At 49.6% G+C, this 18381-nt stretch overlaps 2 protein-coding genes across 11 annotated transcripts in view; both read left to right on the top strand.

Annotated features, from left to right (window-relative positions):
- GLYR1 (glyoxylate reductase 1 homolog) overlaps positions 1-9513 on the top strand; it is a 47315-nt gene extending 37802 nt beyond the window's left edge. For all 8 annotated transcript variants that reach the window (XM_080678196.1, XM_080678195.1, XM_080678191.1 and 5 more), the window contains 3 exons: positions 36-215; positions 535-659; positions 7349-9513. In XM_080678196.1, the coding sequence (XP_080534322.1) occupies positions 36-215; positions 535-659; positions 7349-7423 (380 nt within the window). In that variant the 3' untranslated portion in view covers positions 7424-9513. The remainder of the gene's footprint in view (positions 1-35; positions 216-534; positions 660-7348) is intronic.
- A 236-nt stretch (positions 9514-9749) lies between these two features.
- On the top strand, positions 9750-16386 carry ROGDI (rogdi atypical leucine zipper). Of its 3 annotated transcripts, none has more exons than XM_080681531.1 (11): positions 9750-10078; positions 10156-10227; positions 11029-11083; positions 11244-11298; positions 11985-12065; positions 13241-13336; positions 14547-14645; positions 14996-15109; positions 15212-15261; positions 15349-15475; positions 15807-16386. In XM_080681531.1, exons 1-11 carry the CDS (start codon positions 9778-9780, stop codon positions 15846-15848), a joined length of 1092 nt encoding a protein of 363 aa, XP_080537657.1. In that variant the 5' UTR covers positions 9750-9777; the 3' UTR covers positions 15849-16386. The 3 variants fall into 3 exon arrangements, with proteins under 3 accessions (XP_080537657.1, XP_080537658.1, XP_080537659.1); XM_080681532.1 differs by having other exon boundaries at positions 9758-10078; positions 11001-11083; XM_080681533.1 differs by lacking the exons at positions 9750-10078; positions 10156-10227 and adding an exon at positions 10632-10665.
- Positions 16387-18381: the final 1995 nt, after the last annotated feature.

Below are 18381 nucleotides of genomic sequence, written 5' to 3'. Positions count from 1 at the left end.
CTTGGGAAGTGACCATGATTCTTTGCCCTGGGCAGGTGAGGTTGGCAATGCAGCCAAAATGATGCTGATTGTGAACATGGTCCAGGGAAGCTTCATGGCAACTATCGCTGAGGGGTTGACCCTGGCCCAAGTGACAGGCCAGTCCCAGCAGACACTCTTGGATATTCTCAATCAAGGACAATTGGCCAGCATCTTTCTGGACCAGAAGTGCCAAAGTAAGTTGTCATTGGCCTCTCTTCTTCCTTTTTTTTTTTTTTTTTTTTACTAGAGCTGAGGAACTGGGTAAGGAAGGCCACTGTCACAACAGTCTCTTCTTCAGAAGCTCATTAGGTGTAAAAGATGCACCCTCTCTATATCTCCAGGTAGTGAGGGTCCAGAGACGGTAGATGGGATTTGGGTGTACAGGCTGGAACCTTGATTCTTGGGTGTTTGAGGGGGTGAGAAATGCTACGTGTTGAACCCTTGTGGTACTTGCAGGTGTTTTCTTATTTAGGGTCCTATTAATTCTTCTGATAAGTGGCTTTCTTTCCTCAGATATTCTGCAAGGAAACTTTAAACCTGATTTCTACCTGAAATACATTCAGAAGGATCTTCGCTTAGCCATTGCGCTGGGTGATGCCGTCAACCATCCAACTCCTATGGCAGCTGCAGCCAATGAGGTAACTAACTACAAGAGCCAGTGGCTCAAGTCCCAGCAGCCTTCCCTTTGTTTTTCTTGTTATTCCTCCCTTCTACTTACTTTTGCTTTTCTTTGCTATCTGTTCTAATCTCTCAGGATGAAATGTTAGGTCATTGATTTTAGACCTCCCTTTTCTAAAAGGACCATTAAAAACTAGACACTTCCTTCTGAGCCGAGCATACTTCTCTTGTGATTGCTTCTTTGACCTGTGGATTACTTTAAATTTTATCAAATATTTAGGGTTTTCCTAGTTGTCTAGTAGTTGTTGATTTGTAATGGGTCACTTTTGAGGCCAAAGACTATGCCCTGTATGATTTTTAGCTCATTAAGTTTATTCAGACTTGTTTTATAGCCTAATAGTTGTTGCTGGGTGTTCCATGTGCACTTAATAAGACTGACTGCAGTTGCTGGGTGCTGTGTTCCACAGATATCAGTTAGGTCAAGATGGTGGTTAATGTTTTTCAGATCATCTTTACTGATGTTTCTTCTTCTTTCAGTCACTGAGAGAGGGATAGTAAAATCTCCCCACTATGATCATGGGATTGTCTGTTTAATTCTGTCCATTTTGCTTAATGCCTTTGAAACACTTGTTTATTATGTTTTCCTGATGAATTTACCCTTTCATCATTATTATGAAATGTCTCTCAATCTTTGTCTTGAAATCTATTGTCTAATTTTAATATCACTACTACAGCCTCTCATTCTTACTGTTTTCATGGTATGTCTTTTTCCATCCATTTACTTTCAGTCTGTGACTTTAAATTGTATCTTTTGTAGACAGTCTATAATTGGGGCTTACATTTTTATACATTCTGACAATATCTGCCTATTAATTGGAGTGTTTAATCATTAACATTTTTTTTGAATGACATTTATTAAGCACCTACACATGCACTTATTGAAAACAGTTGTTTAGAAGTTCAACTTTCTTATCTCAACCTGATAGAAACATAATCTTAATAAACAGCTGGCCCTAGCTGGTTTGGCTCAGTGGATAGAGCATTGGCCTGTGGACTGAAGGGTCCCGGGTTTGATTCCAGTCAAGGGCCCATGCCCAGTTGCTGTCTTGATCCCCAGTAGGGGGCATGCAGGAGGCAGGCAATCAGTGATTATCTCTCATCATTGATGTTTCTCTCTCTCTCTCTCCCTCTCCCTTCCTATCTGAAATCAATAAAAATATATTTTTAAAAATACAGCTGAAAGGTGGTGGGTTCCATTCCCGGTCATTTATTGTAGAAGCTGCTTCAAATGTTATAAGCTGATACACATTTTCATTCAAATTAAATACTTACAGGTCTCAAGTGGCTTATTCTAGCAAAAAAATAGCATACTGCTCTTTTCAGACCTGCCTTTTCATAGTTTATAGTCTTCTGTCCCTAAATTCTATATCTTCTGTTCTTCCTTGCCTGAATATCTAAAAGTACTTATTTCACTCTTTTTTGTTTGTTTTGTTAATCCTCACCCGAGGATATTTTTCCATGGATTTTTAGTGTGAGTGGAAGGGAGAGGGAGAGACAGAGACATCAATGTGAGAGAGACACATTAATTGGTTGCCTCCTCACGCGCCTGACGGGCCGGGGATTGAATCTGCAACTGAAGTACATATCCTTGACCAGAATCAAACCCACGACCCTTCAGTCTGCAGGCTGGCACTCTATCCACTGAGCCAAACTGGCTAGGGCTATTTCACTCTTTTAAGTTGCAGTACAATTTCATGTTTTTCCTGATTGTTTCACCTGTGGGTTCTCTCTTGGCAGTAGATTCTGCATGTATTTTATCAATTTTTTATTGATAAGCTTATCTTTAACTGAAAGGGTTCTGTGTGTGGTTTGTGTTGGCAACACTTCTCTATGAGGTGATTTCTGACTTCCCTTCACACTCCTTCATTAGTTTGGAAATAGACATATTAGTTAATTTCTCATTGTAGCATGGTACTTTCTGACCATTTGTTTGGATAGTGTGACTTGAAGTTCCCTACTGATTGGATCTTAAAGTTAAATAGTCCTTTAACATTTAATTTGTCTTGAAGTCTGTTGTGTGGTTAAATTCAAAGCTACCAAACATTTGATTGCTGTTTCTCCCTTCTGGCTTTTGTTTGTTCCTCCTTTCTTGCCTTTATTTTGGGAGAGGGGAAGAGAAAGAGAGAGAAACATCAATATGATAGAGACACATCAATTGGTTTGCCTCCCGCATACACCCTGACCAGGGCTGGGCATCAAACCTGTAACCCAGGTATATATATATACTCTAATCACAAGCCACACTGGCTAGGCCTGCCTTGCCTTCTTTTGTGTCATTTGAATATATTTTTAGAATTTCATTTTAGATATCTATTGACTTTTTAATGAGGCATAATTTTTCTTCTATCTTTGCTCTAGGACTTGCAGTATGTACTTACCTTCACAGCCTACTTAGAGTTAATATTTACCAAAAACAGATTGATTTACCTCTCTGTCCCTCACCCTTTAAGGCAGGATTTCTCAATGCAGGTACTATTGATATTTTGTTGTAGGAACTGTCCTGTGCATTATAGGATGTTAACAGCATCTCTGCCCTCTATTCACTAGATATTAGCAGCACCCCCATCCATAGAAAATATATCCAGGCATTACCAAAATCCCCAGGCTGGGAACTCCTGCTTTAAGTTACAGATGTCCTATGTGTTAAATCTGTCTTTCTTTTAATTGTTTGTTTGTTTTTTCTGTATTTATATTTATTTATTTATTTTAATCTTTATTGTTGAGAGTATTACAGATGTCCTCCTTTTTTGTTCCCTCCATCTGGTTCCTGCCCCACTCAGGCCTTCACCACTCTATTGCCTGTGTCCATAGGAAATGCATATATGCATATAAGTTCTTTGGTTAATCTCTTCCTGCACTCCCCACCCCCCTTCCCTCTGAGATTTGTCAGTCTGTTCCATGTTCCCATGCCTCTGTTTCTATTTTATTCATCAGTTTATTTTGTTAATTAGATTCCTTGTTCGTTTATTTTGTTTTTTAGATTAAATTTTTGATAGATAATGTATTTATTGCCATTTTATTGTTAACATTTTTTATCCTTTTTTCTTCTTCCTAAAGAAAACCCTTCAACATTTCATGTAATGCTGGTTTAGTGGTGGTGAACTCCTTTTGCTTTTTCTTGTCTGTGAAGATCTTTATCTGACTTTCAGTTCTAAATGAGAGCTTTGCTGGGTAGAGTAATCTTGTTTGTAGATCCTTGATATTCATCACTTGGACTATTTCTTGCCACTCCCTTCTGGCCTGCAAAGGTTCTGTTGAGACATCAACTGACAGTCTATGGGCACTCCCTTGGATGTAACTAACTGCTTTTCTCTTGCTGCTTTTAAGATTCTCTCTTTGTCTTTAACCTTTGGCATTTTAATTATGATGTGTCTTGGTGTGGGTCTCTTTGGGTTCCTCTTATTTAGGATCTGTGCTTCCTAGACTTGTAAGTCTATTTCTTTCACCAGATAGGGGAAGTTTTCTGTCATTATTTCTTCAAATATGTTTTCAATATCTATTTGAAGAAATAATGATGGGCTGCAAATATCTTGCTCTCTCTCTCTCTCTTCTCCTTCTGGCACCTCTACAATGCGAATGTTGGTACGCTTGAAGTTGTCCCAGAGGCTCCTTACACTATCTTCACATTTTTGGAATCATTTTTCTTTTTGCTCTTCTGATTGGGTGTTTTTGCCTCCTCATATTCCAAATCATTGATTTGATTCTTGGAATCCTCTACTCTACTGTTGAATCCCTATAAATTATTATTTATTTTAGTTAGTGTATGCTTAAATTCTGTCTGGTCCTTTTTCATGTCTTTGTTTTCACTAAGATCCTTGAAAGTCTCACTAAGTCCCTTGAAGCTCTCAGTAAGATCCTTGAGCATCCTTATAACCATTGTTTTGAACTCTGTATCTAGTACGTTGTTTGCTTCCATTTTCATTTAGTTCTTTTTCTGGAGATTTCTTCTGTACTTTCATTTGTGACATACTTCTTTGTGTCCACATTTTGGCTGCTTTCCTGTGTTTGTTTCTATGTATTAGATAGAGCTGCTATGTCTCCTGGAATTTGTAGTGGCCTTGTGTAGTAGGTGTCCTGTAAGGCCCAGTGGCTCACCTCCCTAGTCACCTGAGCTGGGCACTCTAGGTGTGCCCAGTGTAGGCTGTGTTCAGTCTTATTGTAAGTGAACCTTGATTGTTGTTGGTGTCACTGGGAGAAATTGACCTTCAGGCCAATTGGCTGTGAGGACCAGCTGCAGCTACAATGGAAGAGCTGCTGTGCAGGAGACACCCCTATGGAGCAGGACTTGCTTCAGTGGGGCTTTGGTGCTCACTGAGTCTGCTACTTGAGTATGTCACTTGTGGATGTGTAGAGTTGTAATCCGGTATGGTCTGAAGCTGACCACTGGGTACACTAGCTCTGAGGTCTCCTGAAAGGTGCAAAGTCAGCCACTGCCTGGAATTACCTGGGAGGAGCTACAGAGTGATCTGCAGATGGTGGCTACTTGTGCTGGACTTGGAAGTGCCTAGGCAATGCCAAGCTGTGAAGCAAGGCAGGCTACTGCTAGTGCAGGGGTGGGCAAACTTTTTCAGAGAGGAAGGGAGAGGGATAGAGAGCTAGAAACATCGATGAGAGAGAAACATCGATCAGCTGCCTCCTGCACACCTCCCACTGAGGACGTGCCCGCAACCAAGGTACATGCCCTTGACCGGAATCGAACCCGGGACCTTTCAGTCCGCAGGCCGACGCTCTATCCACTGAGCCAAACCGGTTTCGGCCACAATGGGTTCTTAAACTGGACCGGAGGGCTGGAACAAAAGCATGGATGGAGTGTTTGTGTGAACTAATATAAATTCAAAGTAAAGGAGCAGAGGGGAGAGCAAGAGAACTGGATAGAACAGCCAGATCTGGCCCGCAGGCCGTAGTTTGCCCAAGGCTGTGCTAGTGCCTGGTCTTGGGCCTCTTATTGATAGGTATAGAGCATGCTGATGCCAGCTGATGCTTATTTGAGAGATTTTATGAAAATCTGAAGCCTGAGCCAGGACAGGCCAGTCACATAGAAAAACTGCTACAAATAGCTTGGGTGGGGCTGCAAATTGGATAGGGCAGGGTCTCAGGGGCTGCAAATTGGATGGGGCAGGGACTCAGGGAATCAGCACTGTGGAGTGAACAGTGTTAGCCTGGCTGATGGAATCTCTCATTTGGCTGCCAGTCAGCTCTGTGACAGAGGAGGTCTCAGCATAGGAAGAATGACCCCTGCGAGCACTCCTGTCTGGGAGAAAGCCGCCCCTGAGTACTTGTTCCAATGCCAGAAATCCAGTTCCTCCCCATATGTCCGTGGATTCCTCCATGCCACTGCCCCAGTGGTGGAGCTCAGAGGAAGTAGGTCCTATGTGTTATATCTGCCTTTGTTTTAAACCCATAAGATAATGTTGAAATGTTTTGCTTTAATTAGTCATACGTATTTTAAAGAAATAAAGAGAAAAATAATTTTATAATTTTTCTAATTACGATCTCCAGTGCTCTCCATTCTTTTCTGAAGAATTGAATTTCTCTCTGGTGTTATTTTCTTTCAGCTGGGAAACGTGCTTTAGCATTTCCTGTAATGCAGGTCTGCTGGCAGCAAGTGGTTTTCTTTTATCTGAAAAGGTCTTTAGCCTTCATTCTGAGTTGACAACTTCACCTGAGCTGTAATGACAATTATGGTGGCTCCAAATGGAGTTTGTTCGTTGGTTTGTTTGTTTTAATATATTTTTATTGATTTCAGGGAGATAGAGATAGAAACATCAATGATGGAGAGAATCATTGATGTTTCTATCTCTCTCCCTCTCTTTTCCTCTCTGAAATCAATAAAAATATTTTTTAAAAATAATAAAATGAGTAAAAAAATAAATTTTAAAAAATGTACCCAGCCATGTAAGAGAGGAAGTTTGTGTCCAACTGCATTTCCTCAGCATGACTGTATGTCACACCACTGTTGTTGAACAATGGCTTTTTAATTATTTTCATACTTCTTTATATTCATCTAGTTATCACCAAGGCAATTGTTAATTGACAAGCACCATACTAGGCTCTGGGGACAGGTTGGCGTACATTTTAATGGAAGGAGGAACAAAATAAGCACATACATATTTAAACAAATGAGAATTTCAGATGGTCAGAAATATGAATAAAATAGAACAGAGTAAGGGGATAGAAGTGACCAGGGTAAAGTGGTGCAGCTGCTGCTTTAGATGAGGTGGTCAGGGAAGGCCTTTGGGAAGGAGCCAGCCATGCTGAGGGAAGGGCATCCTGTGCAGAGGAAAGGGCAAGAACAGTAGCCCAGAGAATATCATGGGAAGTCCTTGGAGGGTCATCAGCAGGAAGAGACATGGTTATAATTGCTAACAACACTGAGCCCTCCCTCTGTGCCCACACTCTGAACATTATACTTCCCTCCATTTAATCCTTCCCGTAACCCTATTACCTCCTCCATGATATCAGAAAGCGGTGGCTGAGGCACTTTATCCAAGGTCAGGCCAGTCATCAAAGGAGCCAGGGGTCACACCCAGACAGCCTGGACTCCAGAACCTACCTACCTAACCACATCTAGAACCACCTCCAGGAAGCAGATCCATGTCTTTAAGTCAGCTATATGGTCAGAGACTGAGCTCATCTCATTTTTTTCCAGGTGTACAAAAGAGCCAAGGCACTGGACCAGTCTGATAACGACATGTCTGCCGTGTACCGGGCCTACATACACTAAGCCCCCACTCCCTCCCTCTGACCCCCTCTTCCTCACACGGAGTTGGAGTCCTGGGACTTCACTCTGGACCAGCCCACCTGTCTCCATCTTCTTTTATACAGACTTTGAGACTTGCCATCAGCACAGCACTACTCCTCCCCTGAAAGTCCTGGGAAGGGGGGAGGCGTCAGCAGGATTGGCCTGTAGCAAAGCTCTTGAGCTGGGCACTGGCCCCTGAACCAGGTGGCTGTGTGTTCACACACACATACATACACACACACACACACACACACACACACACACACACACACACACACACACACACACACACACACACACACTGGCTCTTACTCCAGGATAGAAGCTGCCCGGAAACTGCTGCCTGGCTTTTTTTCCCTTCTTCCAAGCTTGTCTTATCTCCTACCCCTTCCAGTTGAGGAACTAGAATCAGCAATGAGAATTGGAAGCCTTCCTGCTTCCCTCAGAGCGAAGAGGCCATGGTCACATTCACATTCCCGACTGGATCCCTTGCAGAGAGGGGCTCTGGGCCAAGATGAACTAGTACAGACTAAAAGGAGGATCCTGTGGACCCTCCCAGCCTCAGGTGACCAGCTGATGGGGATTGTCATGTTTAAGCTACCAACGTGCAACCAACTCTCCAGAAATGCCTTTGTGAACTGAAAAGAGATTGGCAAAGTCAAGTGAAGACAAGGCTCTGGCTTTCCAGGAGAGCAGCAGTCAGCCTGTAGGTTGAGTCTCACGGAAGCCTATCTCCTCACTGCTCTTCAGCACCCATCCTAGAAGTCGCCATCACTACAGAGTCCTGGGCTAGGATCAGACTTCCTTGCTTTGGTGTAGGGGGATCTCACTCCTCAACAGGCTGTTTTAGTATTTAGATTTGCATTCCAGCCCTTGGGAAGGGGATCCTGAGGGCCACCAGTGAAGAGTGGGGGCGATGGGCTTTCTGTTTCCTTTATGCCACAGACTTCATATCGTCCTGAAGAGCCAATCTGACCCAGGTGCCCTCACAGTGGTCCCACTTTATCCAGCCTGCTCCTGTACAAGTCCTCTGCATGCCCACCTCTCTCCATTCTCCTCCTTTTCCCTTTTCCCCCCATGGAAGCAGAATTTCTTCCTGTCTCTTTCCCTTTGGCCCAGACCCAGCCTGACCAACGATGACCATTTTTTAGGCTCAGCTCTTGAACAGAATGAGTGTCTTCACTTCAGCCAGCAACTTGGTGATCTTTGGTACTTCCAGGGTCCTGAGGTCTGTCGGGAGGGAAAAGGAGAACTGGGTTTGACTGAACCTGAACTAACTGACCCTCAGAGGTGGATCCAAGACATCCTTGAGGACCTAGTATATCTCCTTGGATAGGGGACCAGAGGGTGTTGGAATGTGGCAAAAGAACAAGGAGAAGTCATCTGAAGGTTGTCAATGTCTCCCTCTGCATGGGTTGGGTTTTTCAAAGTCACACTTTGCAGATGGTCAGCATTTATAGTGAATATATAATTATATATAAAAAATAAGGTGGCCACACTGGTGTGGGTCCCTTCCCCTCACAACCTTGGCCCTTTCCCACAGAACCCAAGTTATGGGCTCTCAGAAGACGGGAGAGGGCAGGGAAGATGCCTGTGGGTTTTGACAGTTGATTTCACTGGGATTTTGAATTATTTTCTCTCTGAACACAAAGCCTGTTATAGTCCTAGCTGGACACTGGGGGAGGGGGGGGGTTGGGAGTAGGGGAAGATGCTGTAATGAAACTGTTAGTCAATGTTGTCTTAATATTGTTGACAATTCTGTAAAGTTCCTTTTTATGAATATTTGTTTAAGCTATTTCACCTTTGTTTTGAAATCCTTCCCTTTTAAGGAAAAAATGTGACACTTGTGGAAAAGCTTGTAAGAAAGCCCCTCCTCTGCCCCCCTCCTTTTTTTCCTTAAATGACAAATCTGGTAATTAAGGTTGTGAATTTTTATTTTTGCTTTTTTTTTTTCATGAACATGTTTTTCAGAATAGGATTGTGTGATAATGTTTAAATGGCAAAAACAAATGATTTTGTGCAATTAACAAAAGGCTACTGCAAGCAGAATAAAACGTTTCTTGGTAACCCAACTGGGACTGATTACCTTGCCTGCGCCTAAACACTGTACCGCCCTGCCGTGGAGGGAGGAGGGCGGGGGCTAAGCCCTGGGCTTTTCCTGGACCCATGAACTAGGGTGGAAGGCAAGGCCCAGCTGGAGCAGGCTACCCCGTCGACCAATCGCCAGGCGCGGCGAGAGCCAGCCATTCCGCCGGCCAATAGAGCGCAAGTGGGTAAGGGCACCCTATCAGAGCCCGGAAGAGGCGGGACGAGAGCTCCAGCAAAGAGCAGCTTGGATGCGGCGCCCGCGGCTTGTGCCGGCGGCGTCTCGGTCGAACCAGAGCGGGCGGGTTCTTACTGCAGCCAGCCTAGTTTTGTACCGCAGTGTCGCAGCCGGGGGCGGGGCGGGTGTCCTCTCAGCCAATCGGTGGAATGGGGCTGGTTCCCACTTAGCCAATCGGCGGCGGGGGCTGGGCCCGGGCGCTGTATACCGACCGAGCGACGGGCGCGGACCGCTGGCCGGGGACAGTAGCTGCACAGCGAGCGGTGGCGATGGCGACCGCGATGGCACCGACGGCGGTGGAGCGGGCGGTGCTGGTGAGGCGCACGGGCGGTTGGATGGAGCAGGGTGGGGACGGTGGGCCCGGGCGGCTGACCGCGGCCTGTCCCGCCAGGAGGAGGAATTCCGCTGGCTACTGCACGACGAAGTGCACGCCGTGCTGAGGCAGCTACAGGACATCCTAAAGGTAACGTCTCGCGGGTGGCCGTGGGCCTTTGAGCGCGTCCACCCTCCGCAGCCTTCCCTAGTGCGGCTCCTCCCCTGGCCGGCCGCAACTGCCTCCCTAGAGCCTGCTGGGTACGCGTAGCGCAGTGTTCAGGCGGGGCTTTGTCGTCGGTGGACTTGGGAGTCTAGTCGGGGGCGCCAGCAGATAATCACCCTGTTCCACCAGCGGCTGTGTGAGTGCTGTGGGTCTGGGTGAGCCTCGGGGTCCGGACGGGGTAGGCCTTCTTTGAAGCAGTGACATGTAATCTGAGATCAAGGACCCCAACATTGTGACACTAGCTAAGTACTCAATCTTTCTCGGCCTCCCTTTCGTCATTTGCAAAAAGGAAGTAACAGTACCTGCCTCAAGGTTAACCTGCAGATAAGCCAATCAACACACAAATGTTCAGGCATTGCCTTGGTATGGTCAGAATTGCGGGTTGCCATGACTACCGGGGTTCCCTGACCCTGTTCCTCACACCTGAGCACCTTAACCAAGCTGGGAGAGTAGTCCTGTTTTATATCCCCATGTTGGGCACAGGCCCCCAGAGAACATGGAAGGAGCTGGTATTGGCTTGGGTAGGACCTGAAACTCGGGCCCTGGGGGAGGAGCCAGAGCCGTGGGAAGGTGCCCTGAGGGCTTGGGTAGGACGTTCCTGTGAGGCCAGCCCATCTTGTACCTTCCCTGGCCCACGTGGGAGTGGGACTTCTGGGCTGGATTGGGTGAACTTTGCCCCACTCCCCGATGCCCCCCAGGAAGCCTCTCTTCGCTTCACTCTGCCAGGCTCAGGCATGGAGGGGCCTGCCAAGCAAGAGAACTTCATTCTGGGCAGCTGTGGGTAAGCCCTGGCTTGGTGGAAACCCCTGGGATGGACTCCTTACGGGGGTGAGAACACCTGGGTTGGAACATCCTGTGACAGAGCCACAAGCGGCCCAATGGGAAGGCTGGGTGGTGGGAGGGATCGGCTGCAGGTTCTGCTCTGACCCCGTGTGTTGCAGCACAGACCAGGTGAAGGGCGTGCTGACTCTGCAAGGGGACGCGCTGAGCCAGGCGGTGAGTCCCTGGTCCCTCTCCCTTTCTATGTTGTTGGAGAAGCCAGTGGGGAAGAGCATGGGGGCCTCCTGCTTATCTCAGCTCTGCCACTGACTGGCTGTGTGAAGCAAGGCAGAATCCTTGACCATTCTGGGCCTCAGTTTCTTTGTTTGTAAATGACAACAACTCCCAACTTCCTCATGAGATTAGTGAGAGGTTTCATTGAGTACAGGAGAGGGATGCTTTGCACATGGCCCAGCCCAGAGCATTGGCAGGATTAGGTTGTCCCAGATCAAAGTGGAATCACCATCATCTGAGCTCCAACTGCACCCAGCCCTGTGCCAGGTGCCAAGGTATGGGAGAAGGTCCCTGTCCTTGATGAGTGGGTATTCAGTCCATTAGCCTGTGCAGATGTTCTCCATCTGCCCACCATCACATGCCTCCTCCCAGCTGAGGCCACCTTCCCCTTTCTTGGCTTCTTTTCCCTTTCATTTCTTTGTGGTTCCTCATGGGCCTGAGTTCCTGTTTCCTGACCTCCTGTTCACCCCCCGCCAAATGGCCATGGTATTGGGAGTCCTACTCTCCCTCCCCTGGCTAGGAGAGGCTGGGGCCTGAACCACCAGTTTCCACCCTTGGCTCTAAGGCTCAGAATGGCCAAAAGCAGAAGGGCATCCCTCTGCCCAGCTTATCCCACTCTCACCCATCAGGATGTGAACCTGAAGATGCCCCGGAACAACCAGCTGCTGCATTTTGCCTTCCGGGAGGACAAGCAGTGGAAGCTGCAGCAGGTAATCAGGCCCTTCCCCAGCCAGGGCTCAGGCCATAGGACAGGCAGGGGCAGGCCTGCACAGTGGTGCTAAGGCCTCCAGGGGCAGGACACTGGGGATTTTCTTCCACGGCAAGCCTGATAGGGTGTTTCCTAGCAGGGAAGCTGGGGTGGGAGGAGCCTGGGCTCCAGAACCTAGCCTTGTGGGAAGTGGAGAACCTGTCTGTATGTCCCCAGCCCTTAGCCAGAGCCACAGGGATCCCCCTTGAACAAGTCAGTCCCTGCCCAAAGCTTCCAGGGGATTCTCATGGCTCTTTTTTTTTTTTTTTTTTAATATATTTTTATTGATTTCCGAGAGGAAGGGAGATGAGGAGAGAGATAGAAACATCAATGATGAGAGAGAATCATTGATAGGCTGCCTCCTGCACACCCCCTACTGGGGATCAAGCCAACATCCCCGCCTTGTGCCCCAACTAGAAATTGACCGTGACCTCCTGGTTCATGGGTAGAAGCGCAACCACTGAGCCACCTGAGTCGGGCTCTTTTTTTTTTTCCTCTATTATGAATGTCCCCCTTTGCCTCCACCCTGCCCCTGTCCCCCCGCCCCCCTGCTAGGGCTTCACCACATTATTGTCTGTGTCCATGGACTATGCATATATAGTCTTTGATGGCTCCATGGACAAAGTCCATGCTCCCTATCAACTCCTATGTGACTGGGCCTCAACTTCTACTCGCCCCCACACAACTGGCCACCAGCAGTCTCCATCTTTGGGCCTTTGCTATTGCTTGTCTCTCTACCTGGAGTCCTCTCCACAAGCTTTTCTCATCGCAAGAGTGATGAGTGTCAGCTCAAGAATCACCTCCCTGGGGCCTCCTCAGATCCCCATCTATAGAGGCTCCCCTAACCCCATCCGTCACCCTGTTTATTTCCTTGTGTGAGCCATGCAGTCTGTTTCTTGTGCCTTTACTCTGTTACCATCTGTCCTCCTTTAGAAAGTAAGCTCCATGAGGCCAGGGACCAAGCCTGCCTCAGTCTGTGCCATGTGCAAGCACCCAGCCAGGGCAGGAAGCCAACAGCTGTGGGGGTGGAGTCGGGCAAGCAGCACCCATCCACCCCTCCAAGGATGACAGCCCCTCGGAGTGGGGGCTCATTGGCTGGGGCCAGCCCACTAACCACTCGGTGGGCACTGTTTTCAGATCCAGGATGCCAGGAACCACGTGAGCCAAGCCATTTACCTCCTCAACAACCGGGATGAGAGCTATCAGTTCAGGACAGGAGCAGAGGTCCTTAAGGTGAGTTGCCTGCAGGGATAGGGGAGCCAGGTTTCCCACACCCGCCCTGACCCCTGACCAGGTTCCTGGAGAACTCTGCCCCCATGTCTTCAAGTATAGCTGACTGTTAACCCTTCACCTCTCAGTATACACATGTCCATCCAGCCATACTCAAATAGCTCATAGACCAAGCTTCGGAATCAGACCTGGGTTCTGATCCTAGGGCCTCCACTATTAGCTGTACAACTTCAAGTCACTTACTTAGCCACTCTGTGCCTCTATATCCTCCCCTGCAAACGGGGGATAAGATATAGTGACTACCAATTGTTATAATGCAGGTAAAGTGGCCCCTAGTAAGTGCTCAGTAAATAGTAGCTGCTAATAGTAGTACTAGCAATAAGAACAAACCCTGGCAATGAACAAAGTCAATTCACAAAGCATGGAGGGGAGAAGTGAGTCTGGATGCCCTGGACCAGTCCTCAGGTGGTTCACCTACCCCCTCTGGACCTCTGATTCTTCATATGAAACTTGGAACTAGATGGACTAAGGTCCCTCCCAGAACTGCTGCAGCCCCATGCCTCCCCCCAATAGTTTTGCCTTTCCTGGGAGCCAGGTCAGCCTAGCACCTACAGCAACAGCTGGAAACAGTGGAAGCTGGGGCTCAGAGGAGTCCAAGCAAGGGCACTGCTCTGTGGTAAAGGAAAGGGATCAGTTCTAGATGGTTCCACAGTTCACGAGCTATGTGACTTTACCTCTTCAGAGCCTCTGTTTCTTCACCTATGAAATGGGGTTGATATCTGACTTAAGGCATCAACTCAGCTGTCCCATTGCTTCCTCCAGGAAGCCCTCCCTAGCCCCTTGCACCCTAGCCAGATTTGGGCCCCTTGTAAGCTCCTTCATTGCCTGCATCCCCATCCACCAAGCCCTCATGCCCCTGAGACTAACTCCTGGCATCTCATTCCCCATTGGAGCAGTTCACAGGATCCCATTCAGTAGAACCTCCTGGATGGGTGGTACATAGTACAGACGTCCTACCCTCCTCTCCCCACCCCACCCCCAGACCCCAATTACCTGCATTTTTAACAAGACCCCATTTTAGGGGGGTTCAGGCCCTGAGACCAGGACCACCAGGGCAGGAGCTGGAGCCACCATAACTTAGTCGCTCCCTGATGCTGGGGTTGGGGGGGATGGATTAGCCCTTGCAACAGCTGTGACTAACCCCTCCCTCCAGCTGATGGATGCCGTGATGCTGCAACTGACCAGAGCTCGCAACCGGCTGACCACACCGGCCACCCTCACTCTGCCTGAGATTGCCGCCAGTGGCCTCACGGTCAGTGCCTCGGGCCAAGACAGCGGGTCCCTGGAAAGGGACACAGGGGTGCCAAGGGGTCAGAAGCTCCAAATTGTCATCAGTAGGGGTTCTATGTCTATGTCTATGCAGTTTTCTGAGATAGGGTCCTCAGCTTCTCTCCTGTGTCCCTCCGGACACATCACCCTATCGAGTCAGTGGTTCCCAACCCAGCAGAGCAGGAAGTTACCCAAGGCACCTGGGAAGAGGCTAGATGCCCCAGTCCATATGATGAGGACTGAGATTCCCCCAGGTGGTTCTTGGGGGGCTTCTCCCTGCCCTGCCCTACCCTTATCTCACTTGCCTGCCTTCCCCACCCCCCCGGCCTCCAGCGTATGTTCACCCCTGCCCTCCCCTCTGACTTGCTGGTCAACGTCTACATCAACCTCAACAAGCTCTGTCTCACTGTGTACCAGCTGCACACCCTGCAGCCTAATTCCACCAAGGTAAGCAGAACCCTGCCACCCCCAGCCCCCGACCTCTGCCCCCACTGACCCATCCCTGCAACCCCAAAGGCCTGAGACTGGGTCTGATGCTCTTCTGCCTAGAACTTCCGCCCAGCTGGAGGCTCCGTGCTCCACAGCCCTGGAGCCATGTTGTAAGTACACTGTTGGGAGGGGTGCCCTGGAGGGCCCTCTACACCTCAGGGGCTGCAGGACTCAGGGACCCGCCTCTCTGCCCACAGTGAGTGGGGCTCCCAGCGTCTGGAGGTGAGCCATGTGCACAAAGTGGAGTCGGTGATCCCGTGGCTAAATGATGCCCTGGTCTTCTTTACCGTCTCCCTGCAGCTCTGCCAGCAGCTCAAGGATAAGGTGGGAGCACAGGGGTGGTGGGGTCTGGGCTGTGCCACAGTCTCAAACAGATGAGGCTAGCCAGGCAATAGCCCCTTCATTTTGGGGGTATTCCAGGGGCTCTTGTCTCAGGACCAAAGCACCCCCAAATCTTAAGGTCTTTTGTACCCGCTGCACACACCAGGCTGATGGGCCATTGTGCTGCTGGGCAACAGTACCCTCTCCCTGACACATTGCCCTTGGATAACCTTGAAATCTCACCTGAGTCACAGGGTGCAACAGGGGCCAGGCCCCCCAGCACAACCACTCACTTTGCCCCCCCCCCCCCCCCCGCACCTTCCTCCCTCCCTAGATCTCGGTGTTCTCCAGCTACTGGAGCTACAGGCCTTTCTAAGCAGAGCACCCAAGAGCCTGTCCCCCTGAGAAGTGGCCCTACCAGGGTGTCCCTGCCCCTACCATACACGCCCTGGAGTACGGCCCAAGCCAGAGCCAGCACTATAGGCGATTTACTTCCCTCCTTGCCTGTCCTGCCCGTCACATTTGCACAGATGGGAGTTGAACACTGGAACTTCTGGAATGAAGGGAGGCTGACTTGCTTTTTTTTTTTTTTTGGATGGGGGTGGGTCAAGGAGGTGGGGTCAGGAGTTGGCCCACATTCCAATCCCTGCCCTTTGGACTCAAGGTGGAGCCCAGCCCAGGGCTCTCCTTCCTCCCTGCTGAACTGCCTGCCTGCTGAGCTTCCCCCAGGTGAGGGGCAGCTGCACTCCTCCTCCCGCTGGAAGGTGAGGAGTGGGTGGAGACCCTAAGCTGTGAGTTGGGAGGGAAGAAGGAAAGGGCAGACACAGAAGCCACCTACCATGAGCTGGGGTCCCTTGACTGTTTACTTAGCAATCCTACCAGGGCCTCCAAGAAATAAAGATCATCCAACTTTGCCTGGACCCCTCTGTCTATCCGTCTGTCTGTCTGTCTGTCTGTCTGTCTGTCTGAGTAGGGACCAAGCTGGGGGTCCCTGATTGTAGGAGCCAAGTGGAGCACCCAGTGAATGAGCCCCTGGCCTACTCATGCCTCCTTTGAGAGGGTCCTCTGGCTGCTGAGGGGCTGAGTGGATGGTGACAAGGGGTCAGCTTGGGGGTTTGGGCCCCGAGTTTGAGCCCAGCTTCCTCTCCCATGGGTAGTTGCTGGATGACCCCCAGCAAGTTACTTAAGGTTTCCTGGTGACAGTCATGCTGGCACCTAGATGGAGCAGTAAGTACTTGCATTGCCCACCCCTTGGTGGGAGGTTGGAACACACTTCAGACTCAGGCTCTGGACAGACAAGGCCTTGTTACTGTTGCCCAGCAGGGCATGTGAGCAGAGGGGCTGGGGGACTCGCCTCATTATGGTTCCAGAGCCAAGTTACTCGGTCCTATGGAGTTCTCCTGTCAGAGAAGAACAGAGGGAGCCCAATGGGCTTCAGGCCTCAGTTTCCTGCTAACCCCCCATCTTGTGGAGCCCCAGCAGCCTCTCCTCCATCCCAGTGCAATTCCTGGCCTTCGAGGGCCAGTGGGGCTCACCTGCTTGGCACTCATTGTCTGGGATCTGGAGGAGTGGTGGGGGCAGCAGTGGGAGCAGCGGTGGCAGCAGCGGCAGCAACAGCGGCAACAGCAGCGGCAGCAGCAGCAGGGGCTGCAGCAGCAGTTGAGGCAAATAAGCAGCAGCAGGAGCAACAGAGTGCCTGGGGGTGGGACAGGTGTCCAGACATGGCCCTGCACCTAGGGCCTGGTATGGGAGGATGATGGGCCCGAGGCAGAGACCATACCCAGGACAATGAGGAAGATAATGAAGTAAGCGGTGTCCCACTTGGACTGGAACAGTTGGTTGCTCTTCAGTTTCCCCAGCACTTCCTCTGCTGTGGTCTCCAGATCCTTCAGGTTGGCCATCCCAGCTAGAGGGTCCTGGATGCCACCTGCCGCAACCCCCCAGAGGGAAACCCTTAGAGCTCAGGCTCCTCTGGGGCCAGGTCACAAACAGGCCTCCCACCGTCCAGCCCCTGCCCCTTTTACATGGTCCCTCTAGGCCTCAGTTCCTGCCCCAACTTCTCTTCCACTCCTCGCTGGGCCCTTCCCTTGGTCCTGAACCTGACCTGGGCAGCCCCTTCTCTTCCCACTTCCCCCAGCAACCCCACATGGAGACCTGACCTGCCTCCAGGCTCTCCCAGCCAGACGGGCCCTAACTCCTGGGAGCATAGGCTTCCTGCTTCCGGATCCACTCCACCTGAGGCCTTAGCAACCAGCCCCTCTCCCCACGGCCAGCCAGGGGTTGCCAGAACTCAGAAGGGCGGGGCCTGTGTCCCAGCAGGTGTGCTTCCTGCTTCCCAACAGCAGCTGGTCCTGCTGGTCTCAGGAGGAGGTCACGGGCCTGTCAGTCTCCTCGTTCCAGGGCTTTTTCACTTTTTCTCGGTAGACCATACAAGCAGCCTGGGACAGTAGGCACTCAACTGCTGCTAACCATGAATAAAGGAAAGACAAAAAGAAGGGAGGGAGGACGGTTAAAGAAAGGAGCCCTGGCTGGGTGGATCAGTTGGTTGAAGCATCGTCCCATATACCAAAAGGTGGTAGATTTGCCCTGGCCAGTGTTGCTCAGTGGTTGGAGCATCAGCCCTTGCACCAAAGCATCACGGGTTCACTCCTGGTCTGTACGTGGTGTAGAAAAGGTAACCGATTGATGTTTCTCTCTCCCTCTCTCTCTTTAAAACAAAAAACAAAAAAAAAAGAACATATCCTCGGGTCAAGATTAAATTTTTAAAAATATTTGAGTAGGGAAAGGAGGGGAAGGGAGAGAGGAAGAAGTATCTTTTCCACCACCCTTCTTGAGCTGCTGGGATGTACCTGGCACCATATTAGAAGTCTTAGATCCTTATTTTCTCTGTTCTATTTCTCACAATAACC

This window comes from Plecotus auritus, assembly GCF_963455305.1.
Source record: "Plecotus auritus genome assembly, chromosome: 7".
In the NCBI taxonomy this organism is placed as follows: Eukaryota; Metazoa; Chordata; class Mammalia; order Chiroptera; family Vespertilionidae; genus Plecotus; species Plecotus auritus.
The sequence above is the reverse complement of the archived record's forward strand: the minus strand, read 5'-3'. Positions and strand labels throughout refer to the sequence as shown.